At 51.6% G+C, this 24,280-nt stretch overlaps 2 protein-coding genes across 2 annotated transcripts; both read left to right on the top strand.

The window, feature by feature from the left end:
- Nucleotides 1–1,190: 1,190 nt before the first annotated feature.
- Nucleotides 1,191–6,127, top strand: KLK4 (kallikrein related peptidase 4). The gene is made up of 6 exons (XM_043436775.1): nucleotides 1,191–1,233; nucleotides 2,192–2,262; nucleotides 3,771–3,933; nucleotides 4,361–4,611; nucleotides 4,699–4,835; nucleotides 5,698–6,127. The coding sequence occupies exons 2-6, from the start codon at nucleotides 2,202–2,204 to the stop codon at nucleotides 5,848–5,850; spliced, it is 765 nt and encodes a 254-aa protein (XP_043292710.1). The 5' UTR covers nucleotides 1,191–1,233; nucleotides 2,192–2,201; the 3' UTR covers nucleotides 5,851–6,127.
- A 10,307-nt stretch (nucleotides 6,128–16,434) lies between these two features.
- Nucleotides 16,435–23,200, top strand: KLK15 (kallikrein related peptidase 15). Its single transcript, XM_043437055.1, has 6 exons — nucleotides 16,435–16,488; nucleotides 17,819–17,892; nucleotides 20,927–21,083; nucleotides 21,389–21,672; nucleotides 21,796–21,932; nucleotides 22,557–23,200. The coding sequence occupies exons 2-6, from the start codon at nucleotides 17,847–17,849 to the stop codon at nucleotides 22,707–22,709; spliced, it is 777 nt and encodes a 258-aa protein (XP_043292990.1). The 5' UTR covers nucleotides 16,435–16,488; nucleotides 17,819–17,846; the 3' UTR covers nucleotides 22,710–23,200.
- Nucleotides 23,201–24,280: the final 1,080 nt, after the last annotated feature.

The raw sequence follows: 24,280 nt of genomic DNA, 5'->3' as shown, positions 1-24,280 counted from the left end.
TCACCCACCCCGACCTCTGTCCGCCCCCTGGGGCCCACACATCCAACCGCTTGGCTCCAGATGGGCGCCCTCAGCTCAGTCCTTCTCCCCCAACACCCCCTCGCACCTCCACACAAACGGCGCCACAAATGTGACCGCCAGCAGACCGAGGCGGAGACACGCCCCATGCCTCCTTTCTCCTCCCTCCCCACCGTCCACCCGTCGGGTACTTGACGCCCCGCCCCTCCCCTTTCTCTTTGCCCAGGGGCCACAGCCTCTCCCATCCGGGGGGCTGTTGCCACCCCCCATCTCCTCACTGGTTTCACCGCTTCCATCTCACCCCACTCCCATCATTCTCCACGCGGAATGCTTTTTAAAAAGAAATCAGATCACACCACTCCTATCTCAGGCTTAAAAATCCATTGCATCAAGAGATTTCCCTGGCGGTCCAGGGGTTAAGACATCACTTTTTTAATACCGAGGGTGCAAGTTCGATCCCTGGTTGGGGAGCTAAGACCCTACATGCTTTGCAGCCAAAAAATAAAATAAAATAAAAGCCGAAACATAAAAACTGAAGCAGTATTGTACTAAATCCAGTTAAGACTTTAAAAATGGTCCACAGCAAAAAGAAAAAAAAAGAAAGAAACCTTAAAAAAAAATCCGTTGCATTGAAAATAAACCCAAACTCTTTCCCCTAGCATGCAAATCCCCCAGGGATTGAACCCAGGCCATTGCAGTGTAAAGGCTGAGTCCTAACCACTGGACAACAAGGGAATTCCCCCAACTTCTCTCTCTTTCCTGCCAAGTTCATTGCCTCTCAGCCTAAAAGTCCCCTTCTCTGAGACGCCCCGACACCCCCTCATTTGCAGTCACCCGACCTGGTCCCAGTCCGTCTCTAATACCAGCCGTGTTCTCTGCGCACACATGAATACCAGATATTCGCTTGTCCCTGCATTTTTTTCTGTTGGTCGGTCTCCCCCGCTGGGAACGTGTGCCCCTGAAGCACTGGAATGTGCGTGTCCCTTCCCGCAGCTCAGAGCCTCAGAGGGGCGCAATTGCTCTTTGACTAGCAAAAGCTTCATCCTACCCCCAACTGTCTGGGTGCCCACGGTGCGCCTGGCTCGGTGTCCAGGCATTTTCCCCCACAAAGGTTTTTGGAAGACTTTTGAGATGGAGGAACAATGATCACCCTGATTTTACGGATGGGAAAACAGAGGCTCACAGGGGTGCAGTCACGTGTGCAAGGTTCCAAAGGTAGAATGTGCTCTTGGGGGTTTGAATCGGGGAGGTTCGGCTGGGAAAACACAGCAGGGAGAAGGAGAAAGAGAGGATGAGAGAGATTTAATGAGAGGGAGAACAAGAGAAAAAGAAACAGAGAGTGTGTGTATGTGTGTGAGAGAGAGAGGGAGGAAAGCTGACAGGCAACCAAGCAAGAAGGGGTCAGTGAGGCCGGAGTCTCCCGACCCCTCTAGCTCACTGATCTCAGCCTGGCACCAGGCAGCCAGAGAGCTCTGAGCTGCAAGCTGGCAGCACCTCGCCCCAGGAATGTGTCCCTAGGGGGCAGGCCAGCCCAGCCGGGGATGCTTATAAGCTCCCCAAGGGGCCCCTGCTGGAGGCAGCAGGCAGAAGCCCAGCCCAGTGTAGGATCCCGGAGCCCAGAGGCAACTAGGTGAGCGTCCCACCCACCACTCCCTTAAGAGCAGTCTTCATGATCTACTCTCCCTACAGCCCCGTGTCCCTGCGGTTCTCAGCCTCCGGACCTTGGGTCTTCAGGTCTGTTTCCTCCAAATCGGTCTCTAGTTAGGAGGGTCTCTCCAGTCCTCCTGTGTCTCCCCTGGTCTGTTTCCCTGAATCTCTCTTTCCCGGACTCTGACTCTCAGCCCGTCTCTGATATCCTCTCTTCTCTGCATCCTCGAGGGCCCTGTCTCCATCCTCCTACGTCTCCCAGTCTATAGATGGAGAGACACTTTCTCCATCTCTTCCTCTCCACCCACTTCTCTCTCTCTCTCTTTCCACTTCTCTCTCAGGCTCTCAGGCTCTCCAGGCTGTGGGTCTCTGGGCCATGAGCTCAGACACTGCGATGTGTATGTGTGTGTCGGAGAGGGGGTGGTATAGATCCTTGTCTGTCCAATAATATCCTGGGGGAGGGGGCAGGAGTGGATAGAGAGACTGATGGAAAGCCTTGGTTCCCTAGAGACTGACCCTCATACAGGTGCTGAAGGATGACCACAGCGGGAAAGCCCTGGGGCTGGTTCCTGGGGCATCTCCTCCTCGGTGTCACAGGTATCTGAGTGAGGTGTGTGTGTGTGCGATTGTGTCTGAGGCTTGTTACTGGGCAGGCACGACTCAGGGTCCTCTGGGACCTGACTGAAGCTGCGTGGATGACAGTATGGTGTGACGGTTGCTTTCCGGATGCACGCGTGTGATTCCTTGTATCACAGGGTGTCTGCATGGGTGGCACCTGTGTGCTAGCATGTGTGTGTGGCTTTGCACGCCTCCGTGTACAGTCGTTCCCGCGAGAGTCGGTGCATGATTGGGGGAACGGCTCTGACAGTCTGTGCCTCTGGATACCCTGCGTGGTGACAATGCTGAGAGGACCTGAGTGATGAAGCTGCGAGGACCTGTGGAGCCGGAAAGTGTTAGTCGCTTCCGTCGTGTCCTGTTCTTTGCTCTGTCCATGGGATTCTCCAGGCAAGAACACTGGAGTGGGTAGCCATTGCCTTCTCCATGGGGTCTTCCGGAACCAGGGATGGAACCCGGATCTGCTGCACTGCAGGCAGATTCTTTGCCGTCTGAGCCACCAGACCTTGCCTGGGGTACCCCTGAAAGGGAGATTATGCTTCTAGGAGAGGCACCCATTGAGGGCAATCTGCGCCTGCTGCGTGGGTCTCCAGTCCTCAGAGGCCCAGGGACCGGCATCAGCACGGTGTTATGGGGTTGCTGCGTGAGCCGGCTTTCTGTTGCCCTGGGGGGACGGGGCTGAGCCGAGCTGGGCGAGACGCCAGGGCCACAGATACTGGCACTGCCTCCCTGAGCGTCTTCTTCTGTCGCCCTTGCCTCTGCCACCTTGTGTGGAGGGGTCTGCTTGTGCTGGGAGACTGAGGCCCCAGCAGTGCACAAGCCTACCGTGGTGCTTGTGTGTGTGTGTGTGTGTGTGTGTGTGAGAGAGAGAGAGAGAGATGGAGTGTGGGTCTGGGAGATGGCTGTGACGAGCTCGAAGCTGAAACTCTCCCCCGACAAGTGACCCTACCTCTGCGAACCCGAACCCACCCCCAAGGAACCTGATCCGTGGAATTAAGGCCCCCGCACTGTGGCCCCGCCCCCGCCTCCTCAGTCCTTCTTGACTCCGCCCCTAGGACTCTCCCTGCCCGCAGGATCCCTGACTCCATCCCTGAGGTTCTGACCACACCCGCCCACCGAGAGGTCTAGTCCCATCTGACCTCCACACACTGCAGTGCACTGTGACTCCGCCCCCAAGAGGCCTAGTCCCGCCTCCTGTCTGTCTCCCAGCTATGACCACGCCCCCATGCACCGAGAGCCCCGCCCCCAACCCCACTCCCGCTTGTCCTGCTTCCACCCTGAGCCACGGCCCCTCACCGCCGCAGAAGCCCCGACCACGCCCATCAACCGCAGCCACGCCCCCGAGAGCCATGGCCACGCCCCCTAGGAATAAGTGTCCTCCATTCTGGGCCTTTTGCTCAGTCCTGACCACGCCCCCACGCCAAGCCCCGCCCCCAGAAGCCCCGTTTCGGCTCAGAGCCGGGTTCCCCCAGCCCTGCCTCCGCCCTCAGGATCTCTCGCCTGGGGCGGCAGCAGCCGCATCATAAACGGCGAGGACTGCCGCCCGCACTCGCAGCCCTGGCAGGCGGCCCTGTTCTTGGAAAATGAATTCTTCTGCGGGGGCGTCCTGGTGCATCCGCAGTGGGTGCTGTCAGCCGCACATTGTTTCCAGAAGTGAGTGCAGGGCGGGGGGCCGGGGGTGGGGCGGGGAGGAGGGCCTGGATGCGCTGTTAGCTGAGGAGAGGGCCTTCATAGGTTCAGTCTCCGGGTACCAAAAGTGAAAGCCGCTCTCAAGGAAGGCTCTGCGAGGGAGGCGGGAGCTCTTGCTTTGGAAAGACTCAGAGAGTCCTGGGTTGAAATCTCAGTTCCACTGCTGAGTATCTAGTAAATTAAGGCAAGTTCTTGTCCCTGGATTATAGCTTGTGCATTAGGATTTGAAATCATGACTGGGTAGTGCAGAGCTTAGCAAGGAAGATGGGGGTGGGGCAGGGGACTGGAGATAGGGTTATGGTTGAAGACAAGAATGGAGATAATGGCGTGGCTGCCACAGAACTAACCTGTCCCCACGCTATCCCCGCACCCTCTACCCCGTGGCCCTCAGGTCCTATACCATCGGGCTGGGCCTGCACAGTCTTGAGGCCGACCAAGAACCAGGCAGTCAGATGATAGAAGCCCACCTCTCCATCCAGCACCCAGAGTACAATAAACCATCTTTGGCCAACGACCTCATGCTCATCAAGTTAGAAGAATCGGTGCCCCCGTCTGATACCATCCAGGACATCAGCATCGCCTCCCAGTGCCCGACCGCCGGGGATTCCTGCCTGGTCTCCGGCTGGGGTCGGCTGGTGAATGGTGAGCTAGGGAGGGTGGGTGTGTGTGGTCTCTCCGAGGGGTTCTCCGCCCAGCCAGTAGAGGCTGATCTGATGCTCTGCGTCCCAGGCAGACTGCCCAAAGTGCTCCAATGCGTGAATATCTCAGTGGTATCGGAGAAGATCTGCAGTGAACTCTATGCCCACGTGTACCACCCCAGCATGTTCTGCGCTGGTGGAGGCCAGGACCAGAAGGACTCCTGCCATGTGAGAGATGAGGGAAGGGAAGAGGGGAGAAGATCCAGGGAGAGATGGAGAAGGGAGGGGGCAAGGGCCCCGTGGTGAGACATGAGATATGGAAGAGAGACTGAAAGAGAAATAGACATGGGAATAAAGAGAAGCAAGGCAAATGAGAAACAGAAATAAAGACAGATGCAGTAAGGCGGAAACACATACACACATGCGCACCCAGACAGAAACAGATACAGTGACACATAGAGATGAAATGTAAAGTGAAATAGGATAAAAAATCAACATACAGGAGGTACAGAGATGCATAGAGACTCTGAGAGTCATTGAGACAGAGAAGTAAGCTATAGCGGGAGAAAAAGAAGGAGAGACACAGAGATAGAACAGCAGCAAACCCAAGAGAATAGGCCAGCTGTTAGAACGTAGGGAGCCGAATTAGGTGTGATCGGGGCTCTGGAGTGGAACCTTTAAGGGATATGTTGCTATCTTTTGTCTTCTCTCGCGTGTCTTTGCCTCTCTCCATTTGGTTCCTTTCTGATCTCACATCTATCTCCACCTCTCTGTGTTTTGTTTTTAATATTCATTTATCTGTCCATCTGTCTCTTGGCCTGACTCGGGTCTTAGTCGCATCACGCGGGATCTTTGTTGCAACACGCTGGCTTCTCTGCTTGTGGCGCTCAGGCGTCTCTCTAGCTGTGGCACGGTAGTCGGTTGCCCCACTCTAGTTAGTTGCCCCACCGCACGTGGGATCTCAGTTCCACGACTAGGAGTCGAATTTGTGTTGCCTGCCTTGGAAAGGGGATTCTGAGCCACTGGACCGTCAGGCGTGTCCCCACCTCTCTGTGTTTTGGATTCTTTATTCTCTGTCTCTCCACAACAGGGTGACTCCGGGGGCCCCCTGGTCTGCAACGGGTCCCTGCAGGGCCTTGTATCCTTTGGACAAGCCCGGTGTGGCCAACCTGACGTGCCAAGCGTCTACACCAACCTCTGCAAGTTCGCGGACTGGATACAGAAAACCATCCAGGCCAGTTAACTCCTGCGACTGGGACTCATGAAATTGAACCCCAAAGCTGCTGAAGGAATTCAGGAATCTGGGTTCCCAGTGCCTTCCACCCTCAGATCCAGGAGTCTAGACCCCCACCCCCACCCTCCCTCCCTCAACCCCAGGAGTCCTGTCCCACCGAGAATCTTTTCCTGCACACGGTGCCCCCTAGCGGCACGATGTTGACACCGCCTTACCATTGGTAGAGAAAGTTGATTTTTCACCGTTTTTGTCCCTTCCCCTAAGCCCTGAAATAAAGTCTAAGAGAGCACCAGCTCTGTTCGAACTGTCCTCCTTGCTTCCTTTCCCATCCAAGGGATTTCAGCAAATAGTCTGCCTTCCTTGTGCCTCAGTTTTTTCATCTGGGAAATGGGACCCTTGACCAGGAGAGTCACAGGATCCCCACGGAAGAAGACATACCTGGGAGGAGGTTAAGAGAAACTGATTCTGTGGATGTTGTCCAGTTTCTGAAAAGTCGAATCAGCAAATGGCAAATTAATGGGATTTCCTTATTTTGTTTAATCAACTTTAGTTGACTTACGTTGGTTTGGTCTTCTTCAATCCATTTTAAGAATTTTTCACCTGTGGTTGCCTCAGGACTCACCTGCTGTAGCTGGAGACTGGTAGCAAGAATCTGAGGGGCAGGGGTAGGGAAGTCTGAGGATGGAGAGAGGGACAAGTTAGGACAGAGAAAGAGAAGACTGAAGGCCCAAGAATATAAGGAATTGTTATTATACTAAATACAATGGGGCTTCTCTGGTGGCTCAGTGGTAAAGAAGCTGCCTGAAAATGTAGGAGATGCAGGTTCAGTCCCTGCATCTGGAAGATCTGGAGAAGGAAATGGCAACTCACTTAGTGTTCTTGCCTGGAGAATCCCATGGACAGAGGAGCCTGTGGCAGTCCAGTTACAGTCCATGGGGTGGTAGAGTCGGACACGACTTAGAGACTAACCAACAACAACTAAATCGAATATACTGATAAGAATTTATATCCAGGAATATCTTCATAAATATATTGTGAACCTATTCTTAAGGAGATATTCAAGTTTTTCTGTATCTCTTCAGTATCCTCAAATATATAAAGTAAATGATGAGATAACGAAGAGAGACAAATCCCCACTCATGATAGAGGATTTGGGGAATTCCCTGGTGGTCCAGTGGCCAGGACTCTATTTTCACTGCTGATGGCTCAGATGCAAGTTCAATCCTTGGTCGAGGAACTAAGATCCCACAAGCCACTCAGTGCGACCAAAAGTAAAAAAAAAAAAAAAAAATAATAGATTTTAAAAAACGTAAAGAGGATTTTAAGGAGCCTCTTAATAATAGAACAAACAAGATAAAAGTGGATAAGGACATATGTGATTTGAACAACGTGATTAACGAACTTTATTTAGTCATCATATATAGAACACTGCACCCAGTATCTGAAGAATATTCAACCTTTTCAAAATGCACATATCTACTAGAATGGGTAAGACTAAAAAGAAGGACAGCATGGTGTATTGCTGGTATGTAGATCAGCTGTAATTCTTACGTATTTCTGGGGGCGGGGGAGTATAAAATGGTACTACTGCCTTGGAAGACAGTTTGGCAGTTTCTTAGAAGATAAACATACGTTGTCTACCCCATGACCAGCAAGTCCACTCTTAGGTATTCATGTGAGAGTAATGGGGAAAAAAAAAAAGAAACCTCCCACGAATGTTCACAGGAGCTTTATTCATAGCAGCCAAATTGGAAACCACCCAGATGTCCGTGAAGGAGTAACTGTGAACTATTCACTCAGTGCCAAATGCCGCTGTAATAAAAAGGATGAGGCATTGACATATACAACAGTATAAGTGCCCCTCAGAATCAGAGGGCTGAGTGGGGGCTTCCGTGGTGGTCCAGTGGTTAAGACATTCCAGGACCACAGGCTCTTAGTTATTCCAGAATCCTAGGGTCTCAGCCATTCTAGAAACATAGACCTTCAAAATCTCTAGACTATCAGACCTTCAGATTCTAGAATAGAAAGGCTCGTTGTTGTTCAGTTGCTAAGTCTGACTCTTTGTGACCCCATGGACTGCAGCACCCGAGGCTTCCCTGTCCTTCACTATCTCCTGGAGTTTGCCCAAGTTCGTGTCCATTGAATCAGTGATGCCATCCAGCCATCTCACCCCATGTTGCCCTCTGTATGGATACACATATCCACTATCTTTTAGATTCTTTTCCCATATATATCATTACACAGTACTGATAGAGTAGAGTTTCCTGCACTATACAGTAGACCGCAATGTTTTATAATTTGATGGGATTGAGAGTTACCTGGGTGCCTGCATTTATCAAAACTATACCTCAAGGCCTCATTCAGTAAGGCAGCCCCCTCGCCCCCTCCAAGACCGTCTTGCACCCCACGTCCCACCCAGGTCAAGGGTCTACAGAACGGAAGCCTTGTTTTCCCCTTGAGCGCTTCAGTGGCTTATTTGTCACTGTTGTCTCTCAGTCCCCTTTTTGTAAAATGGGGTTTTTTTCTTTTAACACCGGTAAATACTTGCATTCAAGCCCGGGAAGGGAGGCAGAGGTCTGGCCCCCTGCCCCATTCGTGTGATGCCATGGGGCCTGCCCCTGGAGCAGGCCCTCCTATTTGGGTCCCCTGAGCTTCTCTGCTTGAAGTTATCTCAGATTCGACCTGTCCATGTCGTGCTGCTCAACCCCCTTCAAGATGCCATCTGGAGGATTGCTGGGAGCCAGCACAGGAGATCCCACCCATGACAAGGTCATGAGGGAGAAAACCTGATGGGCAAGGCGGATCCGGTTTTCAGGGGTTTCAAAAAGGCCTGCTCACAAGATCCCACCCATGACAAGGTCATGAGGAGAAAACCTGACAGGCAAGGCAGATCAGGTTTTCAGGGATTCCAAAAAGCTGCCCCCGGCACTCACCTTAAAGTTGATATCTGTCTTTCTGATGCTTGCTTCAATAGACTACTCCCTAATTTCTGTGACACAGGCAGAAGGCCTTCCCCGATATCTTTCCAAATAAGAATCAATTTAGAACTTTAATCAATAAGTTTCCTGGGTGGTGGTATTTTATGAGATTATCCAGAGTGAAAGGAGTGTTTTAATTTAAACTCCTTTGCTGGTATTTTAGTTTTAGTTTGTTTGGCAAATGTGTTTATGCCCTTGGTACTAATATGCATGATTGCCTATAATACCCTAATCATAAAACAGCATAAAGAACCTGATCACATAAAGGCCCTAATAGACATAGAGCCCTTCGGGGAGTGAGGAAGCCCTATTAAGAAAACATAAGAAAAATGATTCTAAAAGTGCTTATTGGGTTAACGTTTGCTTGCTGTGTTTTGCTTGCTGTGTTTTTGCTTTTAATGTGCTAAGGTTGTGTTATAGAAACCATTGTTAATATAGTTATAGATCTAGAAAAATAAGAGCTTAGCCCTAGTGTGGTACCAATGAGATGGTTGTTAATTGTCAGCCAGGAGTGCTAGGCAGAGGCTGCCTCACCAAAGTCGCAGAGTCAGTGTGGGGTAAACTTCTTAGATAAATGCAACTGACAACTTCTGCAGAAGGATTAATTTTTGTGTTAACAAGGTTATACTTCTATTCTGTACTATTGCCCTATGAGACTGCTACCTTTCAGTTAAGGTCACCAGAGAAACAGAAAATAGGTTTACATTCACCTGACTTGCATAAAATGTCAATAGGCCCCAAGGCCAGAAGATAATGTACAAGACCCTCATAAACAAAGAAGTATGCAGAAAACACCCTGGTTTCGTGAAGGACAAGCTGATGTAATGTTAAACTATCCTCCCCTTAGAAATGTACTAACTTAGGGTATAAAAGCCACGGTAAAAAATAAAGCATTGCCAGACCCTGCCAGACCCTGCAAACACCCCCGTCTGGTCACTCTCTCTCTCTCTCTCTGTGTCTCTCTCTCCCTTCCAGACTTGGCCCTATCAAGGCTGGTCTCACGTGTCTTCTCACTCTCTCGCCAATGCTGTTCATCCTGAGGGTACCCCCTGGATCCTGCCGAGGCTGGACCCCGGCAGAGGATAGAGGAGACCTGCCTTTCCGCTGGGATTGGGCTGTGGGGTTCTGACTACCTTGCTTACAGGTTCATGGCTTGATAAATTTGTTGTATTAAAAAACTTGAAATGTAGGACGCCATTAAGTGTCTGTTCCTTTTTTTGGAATATTTATATTACTTACAATTAATGGATAAAAGTGGGTTTAAAAGTCTATCCATGAATGGGGGGGAATAGATATAGATATAGATATAGATCTCCCTCAACAAAAGACTGCACATCATTTACAAATATTGACCACATATTGAGCTATGAAGCAAGTCTCAACATATTTCAAAATATTAATATACAGAGTATATTGTCTGGCCACAATGTCATTAAGCTAGGAATTGACAAAATACCATAACCCGAGCTCCAGAATTCTGAGTCGGTCCCCCACACCCCGCTCCGTCGGACCCAGGAGTCCCCGCCCCCAGCCCGCCCCGTCCCTCAGAGCCGCCCGTTGGCGCCACCTAGCGGTGGAACCCTCCCAGGACAGGAAGAAAAGCGAAGGTTCCTTCCGGTTCCGCCCCGCGCCGCACTAGAAGTATAAAAAGTCTCAGGGAAAACCTAGCTGTACGTGGGGCGTGCCCCTCTGCTCACAGTCACACTTGGAAGCTGTGGCCGCACACATCTGTTTTCACTCCCCTGGCCTCAGTTTCCCCACTTGTAAACTGGGAAAAGGGGGTTCAGAAAAAGATACCAAAACTGAGAGACGGGAGAACCCTTGCTTCTTCAAGTCCTAATCTGCTCTGAGAAAGACCCCACAATCACCTCTCCCCAAGATTCTGGGAAAACAGGACAGATGATGGCCTGGATTACTCATTAAGTGCCAGGCACAGATTTCACACACTAACGCCTCAAAACACTCCGAACAGGCAGAAACAATTATTAGTCTCATCTTACAGATGGGCGACTGAGGTACAGAGAGCCCAGGTGACTTGCCTAAAGACACACCGCATTATGTGTTGGAGATAGGATTTGACTCTAGGCTGCCTGGAGTCAGAGTCAACGTCTGAATCACGTCCTCTGTTAACCTGTCTTTCACACACCAGCTTAATTCTGACTTACACACCTGCTCTATGCATATTATCTCGTCCAATCCCATCTATTCTCCACTCCCTCCCCCACCCTAAGACCCATCACAGATGAGCAGTGATAACTAGAGAGAGGCGATGCTTCACATCCAAAGAGCCAAGGACTTCCTGCCCTTCTCTTGTCCCACTCTTCAACTTCTGCAGCCTGGGTGACCTTGAACTTCTGGGGTGCTACCCTCCCAACCATCTATCTGCTCCTGTGTGGGATTAATTGTTTACTCTGTACTCTTAGCTTCTTACACGTATCTGTCTTAGATACTCCTTGTGAAACTCTGTGATTTTATCTGATTATTATTAAATAAAATTACCTGATTTTTAAGGATGAGAGACTGAAAGCACAGACCCGAATTTCCAAAATAGTAAGCCATGGGGCAGGGGTCTGAGCCCAGGCTGTCTGACTCAAGGGCCAGGACCCTGAAACACTACTTTTGATTGGCTCCATAATGAAGGGGAGGGGGTTGTGGAGAGATGAAATTAGAGGAGACCCAACACCACATGGAGAGTTTCCTGGGGCATCAAGAGTCCAGCGTCCCTTGGGGAGGGCGAAAGGATGCAGTGTCTGTCTCCCTGGTAGACGGGGTTCAAGATGAAGCTTGTTGCCTCAGCATGTGTGCTCAATCGTGTCTGACTCTTTGCAACCCCCTTGACTGTAGCCTGCCAGCACACGAGATCCCACCCATGACAAGGTCATGAGGGAGAAAACCTGACGGGCAAGGCGGATCAGGTTTTCAGGGGTTTCAAAAAGGCCAGCTCACGAGATCCCACCCATGACAAGGTCATGAGGAGAAAACCTGACAGGCAAGGCAGATCAGGATCAGGTTTTCAGGGATTCCGAAAAGCTGCCCCCAGCGCTCACCTTAAAGATGATATCTGTCTTTCTGATGCTTACTTCAAGAGACTACTCCCTAATTTCTGTGACACAAGCAGAAGGCCTTCCCCGATCTCTTTCCAAATAAGAATCAATTTAGAACTTTAATCAATGTTTCCCGGGTGGTGGTATTTTATGAGATTATCCAGAGTGAAAGGAGTGTTTTAATTTAAACTCCTTTGCTGGTATTTTAGTTTGTTTGGCAAATGCGTTTATGCCCTTGGTACTAATATGCATGACTGCTCATAATACCCTAATCATAAAACAACATAAAGAACCTGATCATATAAAGGCCCCAATAGACATAGAGCCCTTCGGGGGGTGAGGAAGCCCTATTAGAAAACACAAGAAAAATTATTCTAAAAGTAGCTATTGGGTTAACATTTGCTTGCTGTGTTTTTGCTCTTAATGTGCTAAGGTTGTGTTATAGAAACCATTGTTAATATAGTTATAGATCTAGAAAAATAAAAGCTTAGCCCTAGTGTGGTACCAATGAGATGGTTGTTAATTGTCAGCCAGGAGTGCTAGGCAGAGGCCGCGTCACCAAAGTTGCAGAGTCAGTGTGGGGTAAACTTCTTAGATAAACTCAACTGACAACTTCTGCAGAAGGTCACCACAGAAACAGAAAATAGGTTTACATTCACCTGACCTGCATAAAATGCTAATAGGCCCCAAGGCCAGAAGATAATGTACAAGACCCTCATAAACAAAGAAGTATGCAGAAAACACCCTGGTTTCGTGAAGGACAAGCTGACATAATGTTAAACTATCTTTCCCTTAGAAATGTACTAACTCAGGGTATAAAAGCTATGGTAAAAAATAAAGGATTGCCAGACTCTGTCAGACCCTGCAAACACCCCCGTCTGGTCATATTCCCTCTTTCTCTCTCTCTCTCCCTCGCAGACTTGGCCCTATCAAGGCTGGTCTCACGTGTCTTCTCTCTCTCACCGACACCGTTCATCCCGAGGGTACCCCCTGGATCCTGCCAAGGCTAGACCCTGGCAGTAGCCTGCCAGTCTAAACTCCTCTGTCTATGGAATTTTCCAGGCAAGAATATTGGAGTGAGTTGCCATTTCCTACTCCAGGGGATCTTCCTGACCCAGAGATTCAACCCACATCTCTTGCATCTCCTGCATTGATTGGCAGCAGATTCTTTACCACTAGTGCCACCTGGGAAGCCCCCTGTTCCCTCAGTGGGGGGATCCCAAAGGGGCTCAAACGCTAGGCTGAGACATCTGTTCAGGGGTGATGGGGAGTCGCCGCTGGAAGTGCTGTGAGCAAGGAAGGGGCGGGGTCAGCTCTACGCATCTAGAGAGACCCTCTGAGGCCAACTGCTGATGGACAGGATGGGATAGACTAGAGGATGGGGGCCAGGGTGGAGGCTGGGGCAAGGTCCAGGAGTAGAGGGGGGCACCTGAGCTAGACCAAGAGGACAGAGGGGAAGGACAGGGGTGGATACCACTGGGCTGTAAGGAATGAGGGGAGGGATGGAGTCAGGCAGTACCCGCGGGAGTCTGGCCACATGACTGGGTGGACAGTGGGGGCTCTCCCTGAGACGGGAAATGTGCAAGCAGGGAGGAGAAGAGTTCAGGAAAAGAGAGAAATGAGTTATGACACAGAGTGAGACAGACCTGGGGCCTCCCGGGGGTGGGTTGGGGGGGCCTCCCAGGAGCGTGGCTGCCCGAGGCTGGAGTTTAGGGTCAGATGGAGGAGAACTCCTTGGTTGGTAGTTGAACCATGGAGGTGATGAAAGAAAGACTCCAGGGAGTGTTCCCAGTTAAAAGACTAAGGCGGGACGAGGGCCTCAGTGGAGGTGAAGAACGTCTCGGGACATGCCCAGGGGGACACTGATTCCCCAAGTCTGACTCGGCCGAGTGGGCGGGGCATGGACGGGGCGTTGACATCACCGCGTCGGGGGCGGGGTGAGGCGGGGCACCCTCCCCAGGAGCGTGAGCTCAGGTCAGGTAGGAGCCTGGGCTGCGCGCTGGTGTGAGCTCAGAGTCCCATCTGTGTCAGGGAAACACTCACAATACGTGCCTGTGAGAGCTAGTGGGAGGGGCAGGAACACGTGTGGTGGTGATGGAAAGCGCTTAGCCTGGCACCTGGGATGCCCTTGCTATGATTACCCCTTGCCACCACCCGGCTCCAGCAGAGGGAGGTGGCTCCAGGGGTGGGGTTGAACAGACAAACCAGGTGTTCCCAGAGACAGAAGGCAGGATTCATCTCACCCTCCGTGGTGACCTTCGCTGTGATGCCCTTCTCTGGGTCTGTCTCCTCTGTATGGTGTGTGTGTGTGAGTCACTCGGTCGTGTCCAACTCTTTGCGACCCCATGGACTGTAGCCAGTCAGGCTACTCTGTCCATGGAATTCTCCAGGTAAAAATACTGGAGGGGCCATTTCCTCCTCCGGGGGAGCTTTCCAGCCCAGGGATTGAACCTGGGTCTCCTGCATTGCAGGCAAATTCTTTCCTGTCTGAGCCACCAGAGAAGCCCCAATATTAAGGAGGAAGCTGTAATAATGCCCACCTCAGGGGGCTGTCAGAACGATAAATGAGATCATGCGAGGCCAAGACTCCATAAACAGTGGCGGCTCAACTGCCAAAGCAGAGGCCCACTGTGAGTCCAAAGGCTCTGAGCACAAATTTGTGGCAAGAAAAGGAGACAAAGTAGTTCTAGAGTAGATTCCAGCCTGGAAAGTCAAACTACAGGCGGGATCCCAGAACATCTGAATATGGTAGCATTCTAGAATGCCTAGAGATGTGCAGTCCTAGACTATTTTAGTATCTTGAGTTTGAGGGCAGGAGGAGAAGGGGGTGACAGAGGATGAGATGGTTGGATGGCATCACTGACTCGATGCACATGAGTTTGAGCGAACTCCAGGAGATGGTGAAGGACAGGGAAGCCTGGCGTGCTGCAGTCCATGGGGTGGCAAAGAGTCAGACACGACTTAGCAACTGAGCGATGACAACAAGCCTTTCTAGTCTAGAATCTGAAGGTCTGACATTCTAAAGATTTTGAAGGTCTATGGTTCTAGAATGACTGAGACCTTAGGATTCTGGAATAACTAAGAGTTTGTGGTCCTGGAATATCTGAGAGACATCTGGGGGGCTTAAATGCCATCATTCTCCCATATTATCTGTGGGGAAGTCAAGGGTTGGGCATTGGCACGAACATCCTTAACAGTCAGCCCCAATCAGGCAGCCCCTTCCTATACACGTGATGGGTTTCCAGAAACAGGGAGGGACTGTGTTCCCATCTTTCACTGGGTGATCTGAGGTCAGTACCTCCTTCTCCCTGTGCCTCCTCATTAGTTAAACTAACCATGGTAGTCTCTAGACAATTTCCCAGGGCCCTCTACGGTCCTGAGACACTGGAAAACAAATCTAAATTCCCAAAGCTTTGGGTTACCTTAGTGATAATCTCCATTCTCCAGAAAACCAGAATCCAGATTTCAAGCCTCAGGATGCGCAATAAAGACCACAGGATCCAGAATAAGGATTCCAGCTTCCTAGTTTCTGAAGTCATGCTCTAGAGTCAGGATTCTAGGAATCTCAGATTCATGGGAAGCCAGGCCCCTGTCTCTCAGTCCAGTTTTTAAATACACAATACATATTTGAAACTCTAGACTTCACACATTTCAGAGTCAATTCATGTAACCTCAGAGTCTAGACCCACACTCTAGAAATCCAGGCCCCCAAACTGAAAATCCAAAATTTATCATTCATATTCCAGGCCCCAGGGCCTCAAGTCCTATATTCCAAACACCAGACTTCAGACTCTTAATCTGAACTCTAGTATTCAGAGGCACCAGATCTAGAATCTAAGCCTGAGACCTGGCACTCAAAGGCCAGGGTCCAGGATGCAGATTCCAGACTTGAACTCCAGAAGTCAGACTCCCAAATCCACCCCTGACTCCAGATCATGATTGCTTGATTCTAGGCCCCAAACTCAGAATTCAGAATTGGAGATCCAGAATCCAGAATTGGGGGCTCGGACTCCAACATCCAGAACTGGGTGTCTAGGTCCAGAATCCAAGATCCAGAATTGAATATCCAGATCCAGAATCCACTGTTCAGAATCCAGAATCAGAGATCCACGATCCAGAGCAGACAGTTCAGAATCCAGAATCAGGGGTCCAGAACTAGGGGGATCCCTGTCCAGCTCCAGAGTCCAAGATCCAGAACCCTCCTCCAGGCACAGGAAGCTTGGCTCTAGAATCCAGTTTCTACACTCCAGAGCCCAAATTCCAGTTACATACTCCAGACTCCTGGCCCTGTATTTTGATCTCCTCCAATTTTATGCTCTTGCCCTACTGCCTGCCTCCTCCACCCACACCCCCCAGACAAACTGCCCCTAGGAGGGAAATCCCTCCTCATAGACTCAGACAAAAACTTCAGCCTCATAAATGCTCATTAGGCCTTGTCCCGCGCCCCACCAGCCACCTAGGCGTCCCCGCCTGTAAACTGACTCTCAGCCATTTCCCACCCCACCCTCCCCCCTCCCCCAAGACCCGGGTGGAGCTGGGAGCTTATAAATTCAGGCGTTGGGGTGCCAGCTCCCTTTCTTCTGGCATCCAAGCTGCCCCAGATGCTGTTGGAGGATCTGGAGGGGGTGAGATCCTTGAGATGGGGGAGAGGGCTTGGAGTGAGGAGGGACACAGGTCCGCGCTGGTCTAGGGGAAACAGGAGATGCCCGGGTTCCAAGGAGCAGATATGGACTGCCTGGAGGTATTTTCATGTCAAGGGCACCTGGGGAGGTCCATGTGTTCTTTACCGAGACACCAAGCTGGACCTGAACCAAGAAAATGTCCTGGAGATGTAAGACGGAGCTGCAGTTGGGGAGGTGGGGGAGGGGAGGGACTGAATCAGAAGGACATCTTCAAAAGCATTTGTATCAGAGCCAGGAACCAAGGTCAGGAGTTATCATCAGAGTAGGTCAGCTCAGCACAATCTCCCGAGGACCTCCCCTGTGCCAGACCCCTGGCTGGGCAGTGCTGGGGATGCAGAAAGGGGCTGACCTGAGCATTCCTGGGGGTGAAATCAGAGCAGGCACTCTAGGACCCAGAAGAGATACCTGTTAGACATCAGGGTCTCCCAGCTCAGCTGAGGGCTGAGCCTCAGAGGGCAAATATGAATTCAGAGATGAAGGGAAGACAAACTTTAATTTAAGCCCCAAGCTTGTCCAGCACCATGCAATGCTGGGATTCCTGAGTCCAATCAGGCTGGAACTGCCCTTAGGGAGTTCTGGGTCTGGAAGGGGAGGCAGACCCCACTGACTCAGGGGAGGTCAGAAGTGGACCTTGAAGGGAATGGCATACCTGGCAGGAGGAACAGAATGAACAAAAGTGCAGAGGCATGACATTGCAAGAAGGGAAAAATGGGAGAATTCACTGCCTCTAGGGCCAGGTCATGAGAAACCCAGCCAGGGAGCCTGCAAGGGGAGAAGACACTCAGGCCCTTGCAAGTGAGGCTGTGGGGACTGGGACTTTATCCCGGGGGAGCTGGGGGTCTGCGAGTGGAAAAGGGAGCTGGTCAACTCCAAGCGTAGGGGCATTCTGTGGGGGCCATGTGGGAGGACAGGCGGGTGGGGGGTGTGGGACTTGAGTAGAGAGACAAGCTGAGTGAGGTGGACCCCAGAGGCCAGATAAGAGGCTGGTATAGGGTTTGGGGAAAGGGTGAATCTTGAGCCAGAGCCTTTAGGCCCGTGAATGATGTTGGGGTCTGCCGGGCCATGGGGACGCTGGGGAGTCTGACTCAGTGCCTGGAGGAACAGCAGACTCCTGCAAGATGGGGAACCCAGGAGGAAAAGCAAGTTGGGGTGGAGTACAAGGATGGTGGGAAGAGGTGTCTTAAGAAACAGTGGGATGAGTTCGTACCTGGAGGGGTCCAGGTGGGGGTGGGAGGGGCCAGCCTCACACCAGCTCACCCTTTCCCCTCCCCAGACGTCAGCAGAGCCCTGGTCCCTCCGTCATGATGTGGCTTCTCCTCACCTTCTCCTTCCTGCTGGCGTCTGCAGGTGAGGTGGGCCCAGGTCGGGTCCAAGGGGACCATCTGAGGATCCCTGCCCCCACCCCCACCTCAGCCACCCGCCGACCCCCCCCCCGGGGTCCCCGCCCTACCCCAAGTGCTGTCAGGGCCTGGGGCTGCTCCGGAGTCCCTGTGATGATGAACACGGCCCTTGGAGGACCCAGACCTGATTTCGAGTCCTGGGGCTGCCCTTTTCTCGCTGTGTGACTTTGAGGAAATTGCTTTGCCTTTCTGATCCTTGCGTGCCTTCTCTAGAAGACAACCTACCTGTAACAATACAGGTTTCAATAGTACGATGTAAGTAAAGCTTATGCATGCATGTGTGCTGAGTTGGGTCCAACTCTGCAACCCCATGGACCGCAGCCAACCAGGCTCCTCTGTCCATGGGATTCTCCAGGCAAGAATACTGGAGGGGGTTGCCCTGCCCTCCTCCAGGGGATCTTCTGACCCAGGGATCAAACCCACATCTTCCTGCATCTCCTGCATTGCAGACAGATTCTTTACCACTGAGCCATCAGGGAAGCCCCTTGGGTGGCCTCATTTGACAGGGGAGGGGGCTGTGACTCAAGAGAGGGGTAGCCTCTAGGTCAAGGTGACCCCAGGTGACAGGAGAACTCCAGACCAGGTTCAGCCACCCCCCATGGAGAAATTAAGTGTAACCTGATGCCTCTACTCTGGACAAGCAGAAGGTGGACTGTAATTAACCTCTCCCCACATGACCCTCACTCCTGGGGGCCCCTCAGACCTCCCCCCAGCCCTGCTGCCAGCCTCCCCTCCGGCACTCTCCACGTTCCCTCCTCTCTGCCCGCCCCCCCCCCCGCCATCCCCCCACCTGCCCGCTGCACCCGACTGGGGCCTCCACCCTCCTCCAGCTTCGACTGGCCAGGTGCAGCCTCGGTGCCCAGCTGTGCAGCCCACACCCTCCGACCTTCTCCGAGGACAACCCCACCCTTCCAGTGTTAAGCCCCTTGTCCACCACATCCGCGTTCTCCCCCTCCCCTGGCCTGGCCAGGGCCCTTGGCCCAGTTCCTGACCCCGGAGCCGGGTAGCATGTATGGCTGTGTGAAGCCCGTCCCGGTGTGCGTGTCTGTGCGCCTAGGCAGCTGTCACCTTGAGGGGGACATATCGACATTGCCCAGTGTAGGGGGTCATGATCTTGACCCTTTCCTGTTCATGTACTTGTGCGCAGTACAGTGTGGGTGGGGGGAGTGTGTGTGTGTGCAAGGGTTACCCGATGTGTCTGCATTCTGACCACATGTGTGAGCCTGGTCCCCAACCGTGAAACTCAATTAGTGACCTTGAACACCAAGGGAGTGATTAGAAGGCTGATCTAGAGATGGATAAATGTGACATGCCCTGGCTGCCCGTGTCTCCAGCAATGTGTCTTTGACCTTGAATGCCACTTCTGTGTTCCGTGTCTCCCTGGGTCTGAGCTAGTGGGTTCACATCTGAGTTCTGGCCCTCTGGGTCAGTTCTATAACTCTGAATCTCCACAAAGTGGCTTGGGAAGGAATCACAGTTTTGACCTTGACCATCTTTATGTGAATCTGCACATACATCAGGCTTCCTTTGGCTAAATTTGTGTCCACAACTTGAACATCCACATGTGTGCCTACATAAGTAAATCTATATGCCCTTTATTTAAGATAACTAATATTTATTAAGCAGTTACAATGTGCCAGGCATCATACACACCCTCTCTCTCTCTCTCTTGCTCTCTCTCCCACTTAATTCTTAAAACAACCCCATTATACAGATGAGGAAATAGAGGTACAGAGAGGACAATTTGTTCAAAGTCTTACAGATAATACGTTTGAATACAGGAGTTTTTACTCTATGACTTCAGATTTAACCACTACACTATAGACTCATGTTGATGATGACTCTTTGGGGACCTGAGTGTGTATTGGTGTCTCTTCCTGTGTATCCTCATTAAGGACTTCACTTTGTTGTTCAGACCCCATGGGCAAGTGTGCAAGCCTGTGACCTTGTGTATGCAGATCCACACAGGAGACTTGATCTGAGCTTCTATGTCCCAATATGTGTCTGTGAATGTGTGCGTGTGCACACACGTACATACACGTGCCCTAACTGTCCCTATTCACATACACACATGAAGCTATGTGCTGTGATTCTTAAAGCTGTGACCCACGTACGTGCACATGAATTTCAGCTGAAAGTGTTGGTAATATCAGTTCGTACGTTGGGAAGACTGACTGTGCCCCTGTGTTTGCCCATGACCTTGTATGGCCACATCTGTGTCCTTGTAAGATACTGCGTTTGGCTGAGATGTCCAGACTCTGGAGCCAAGACTTGTGTCATACATATTGAGAGGCCGCATCTTTTTGATGTCTGTGACAGCTCAACCTTGAATGGCTGGTTCCAAGTGACCATCTGTCTGGACCTGAATCTATCATCCTTGTCTCCACTTCCTCTCACAGAAGGCTTCCTGCCCTCTCGTCCTTTCCCTGTCCTTGCTCCTAGAGTCCTGTATCAAGTGGGTGGGGAGCTAAGGGCAGGGAGATGGTTCTGGAGGGAACAAGCAGCAGGTGGAGATTTCCCTGGCTGTCCGGTGGTTAAGACTCTGTGCTTCCACTGCAGGGGCCCCTGGTTCAAGCCCTGCTGGGGAAACTAAGATCCCACATGCCACGTGGCATGGCCAAAAAAAAAAAAAAAAAAACTTTTTTCATTTAAAGTAGCTGTTGTAAAGGCTAGAGAGAAAGCTGTGCTAAAAAAAATCAATAGCGGGGCAAAAACAAACAGACAAACAAATCAACTTCAGTGAACTTCCTTAGCTGTCCAGTGGTTAAGACCCAGGGCTTCCACTGCAGGGGCCACGGGTTTGATCCCTGGTTGGGGAAGTTCTGCATGCCGCTGGCCAAAACAACAACAACAGGGACATCTTAAGAAGTTGGGGGAAGGCAACATCTGGAAAATGCGTGGTGAGGGCAGGGTGCAAAGCAGGTGTAGGGTGCAAGGGAAAGGCCTCTTTTCTCAGGGATCTCCTCTCTCTCCTTTCTCAGTGGCCCAGGACGACAGTGACGAGGTGCGGAGGGGTGAGGAGTGTGTGCCCCACTCCCAGCCATGGCAGGTGGCACTCTTCGCTCATGGACGCTTCAACTGCGGTGCTTCCCTCATCTCGCCGCAGTGGGTGCTGTCTGCAGCCCACTGCCAAACCCGGTATGAAAGTTTAGGGTCCTGAGGGGGCGTGGTGGGAGGGTCTAGGAATCTGAGAATTGTGGATTCTGAGGGAGAAAAATAAGAAAAGAGCTGGAACCGGGGGATTGAGTTCCAGGTGTGTGCATGGCTTTGGCACCTTGGTCTCTGAGAGGCCGGGGCTGGAACTATTGGCTCCAGGGCCTTGGGGAAAGGGTAACAGGATCTCCAGATTCCCAAAAGGTCAGGGGACCCCGAGTTACCCGCTCTTTGATATTTCTGTCCTCGTCTCACTCCGCTTGCTGGTAACCACTCGCCCGCCCGCACAGCTTCCTGAGAGTGCGCTTGGGCGAGCACAATCTGCGCAAGCGCGATGGCCCGGAGCAACTGCGGACGGTTTCTCGCATCATCCCACATCCGCGATACGAAGCGCGGCACCACCGCCACGACTTGATGTTGCTGCGTCTAACCCGGCCCGTCCGTGTCACCGCCGAAGTGCGCCCGGTCCCGCTGCCTGCGCGCTGCCCCCAGGCCGGCGAGGCCTGCGTGGTGTCCGGCTGGGGCCTGGTGGCTAACAAGGAGCCTGGGGCCACAGGGAGCCCCGAGTCACAAGGTGCGTAAAAGGATGGAACGGGTTGTCAGGCCTCCCTCGAGGACCTTAGTCTCCAGGGCTCGGGCGGAGGGGACAAGGGCCTGAAATTTTACAGATTCGCTCCAACTCTACCGTCCTCTGCAGTGAGACTCCCGGATACATTGCACTGTGCCAACATCAGCATTATCTCCACCGCGTCTTGTAATAAGGACTATGCGGGGTGCCTGATGGACACCATGGTGTGTGCGGGTGTGGAGGGCGGAGGCACCAACTCCTGTGAGGTCAGAGCTGGCAGGGAGCCACCGAAGGAAGGGAAAGGGCGGGAAACCGGTTTGGGAGTTGGAACAGGGGGCCGGGTTTTGCTTGCTGTGGCCAGGGAAGATGCTGAGGATAGGTTTGAGGAAGGGAGAAAGAAGGGCCCTTAGGATGGAGGTGAGGTGGGAGATGGGCTTAGAGAGGTGATGGGTTTGGGTTGTGTTTGGGGTGGACGATGTGGTTTGGGCAGGCCCTTGAGGATGAGGATGAGTTTGGCTTCTTTTCAGATGGGAAATATATCGAAGTTGAATGGGGGATGGAGATGAATTTTGTTTGGGATGCAAAAGACGGGAAGATTGGGGCTGGGTTGTGTTGCAAGTGAGGATGGATGTGGGTTAGGTTAAATTTTGAATGGGAAAGGTGGGGGGTTCGGGTTGCGTTGCTGGGTGGGGGGTGCAGTTGGACATGGGTTGTATTGAGCTGTGTTGGGTTGAGGTTGGGTTCGACTGGCTTGGATTAAATTGAGTCCTCCTGAGTTGAGCTGGGATGGGTTTGCATGGGGGTAGAGCTGGATTGGGTTTTGTTTGAGATTCTGAATGGTGGTGAAGATGGGAATGGGTTCCCACGCAAGCTTCCCCTTCTCCCCACAGGGTGACTCTGGGGGACCGTTGGTCTGTGGGGGTGTCCTGCAGGGCATTGTGTCCTGGGGTGATGTCCCCTGCGACACGACCACCAAGCCCGGCGTCTACACCAAAGTCTGCAGCTACTTGGAGTGGATCAAGGAAACCATGAAGAGGAACTGACCATTTGGGCCTACCACCTGTGTCCCAGCAGCCCCATCCTGACCTGGGACAGAACTGGGCCATCCCCCCCCCCCGAGACCCGGTCCAAGGCCCAGAGGTTAGCCATGGACTTGCCTGTCTGAGACCAGAGCTGGTGATCATGGTCACCTGTTTGATACCAAAATAACAGAAAACACTGATGCAAGCTTCTCTGTGGAAGTTTCTGCAACTTACTTTGGGGGTGAAGGGAAAGAGGGGCCAGAGATTGGGAGGGGAAACCAGAACCACCACATCCTGGTCTTTTTCACCCGCTGCCCTGACCTTTAGGCGGGAAGAAACGACATGAAGCAGGGCTCTCTCAGTTCATTCAGCACCTTTTGATCTTGAGCCAAAGATCCCACCTCAGTCAGCCTGGCTTTCCCCATCTCACGTTGCTATCCTTAGGATTAAATGAGACGATTCATAGGGACTGGTTTGAATATTGCCTGGCCTGAGAAAAGACTCTGTATTTCTGGACTTCAGTGAAAGAACGCAGTACACACTAGATAGTCGAGAATGATTTATTTTTCTTCAACATTGAGTTCTGGGCTTCCTGGTGAAAGGTTTTTGCTGAAACCATGAAAAGACAGCAGGATTCTTGGCCTCCGGAGGAGAAGAATTCAATCTGGGGCCAGAGACGAGGCTGGATCGCTCAGAGCTTTTGTGTAATAAAGTTTTATTAAAGTATAAAGGAGATAGAGAATGCTTCTGACATAGGCATCAGAAGCGGGCAGAAAAAATACCCCCTTGTTAGTGTTAGCAGTGGAGGTATATACTCTCCAATTAGTTATTACACTGAATCAAAAGAATGTCTGGAGGTTGTAAAGACCTCACTAGACCTACTCCCATAATTTACATTTTAAGATAACAGGATTAGCCAGAAGGTTTACTCCAGAGACTGTCCTCAAGCAGGATACATTATTGTTATATAATCCTAAGGAATGTAGAGGGGAAAAAAAGTTTGTCCTTTCTTCCTCCTTGAGAATTCCAGACCCCTTTCTCCTTGGGGCCCCGGACTTCTTATCAATCTGCCTAGGAATTGACTCTCTCACTGGTAGCCATGGCAAAAAGGCAAAGATGCTCCTTTCTGTAGGCAGGTTCCCGACATGCAGCAGAGGTTGGGCCCCCGTGAGCTGCTTTGAATCTAGTTCCTGACCCCCAAAAATGTGATTTTTTCCCCAAGGTCACCGAATGTTGAAGCACATGAACCTGCCTCCTGAGACCTAAATATTTTATGGAGGGGAGGGTGGGTTGGAATTTGTGGAGATCTCTTGATCCTGGAAGGCAGGTATTCCAGGATCTCTGGGACTTTGAAGGACATGACTTCAAGCATCCAGACTTGGGAAACAAGGAGGAGGTGGATAATGGAACCTTCCCATTGTCGGGGGGGGGGGGGGTGATATTAGATTTTGAGATGCTGGGAAATTCACTCTGGAAACCATTGAAATTTCATATTTCTGCATCTGGAGATGCCAGGATTTGGTGAGGGGTACCTAAGACTTTATTATGAAAGGAACAGTAGATTTAGGGACCTGGGTTCCAAACCTGGGAAT

Source organism: Cervus canadensis, chromosome 18, assembly GCF_019320065.1.
Source record: "Cervus canadensis isolate Bull #8, Minnesota chromosome 18, ASM1932006v1, whole genome shotgun sequence".
Classification (NCBI taxonomy): Eukaryota; Metazoa; Chordata; class Mammalia; order Artiodactyla; family Cervidae; genus Cervus; species Cervus canadensis.
The sequence above is the reverse complement of the archived record's forward strand: the minus strand, read 5'-3'. Positions and strand labels throughout refer to the sequence as shown.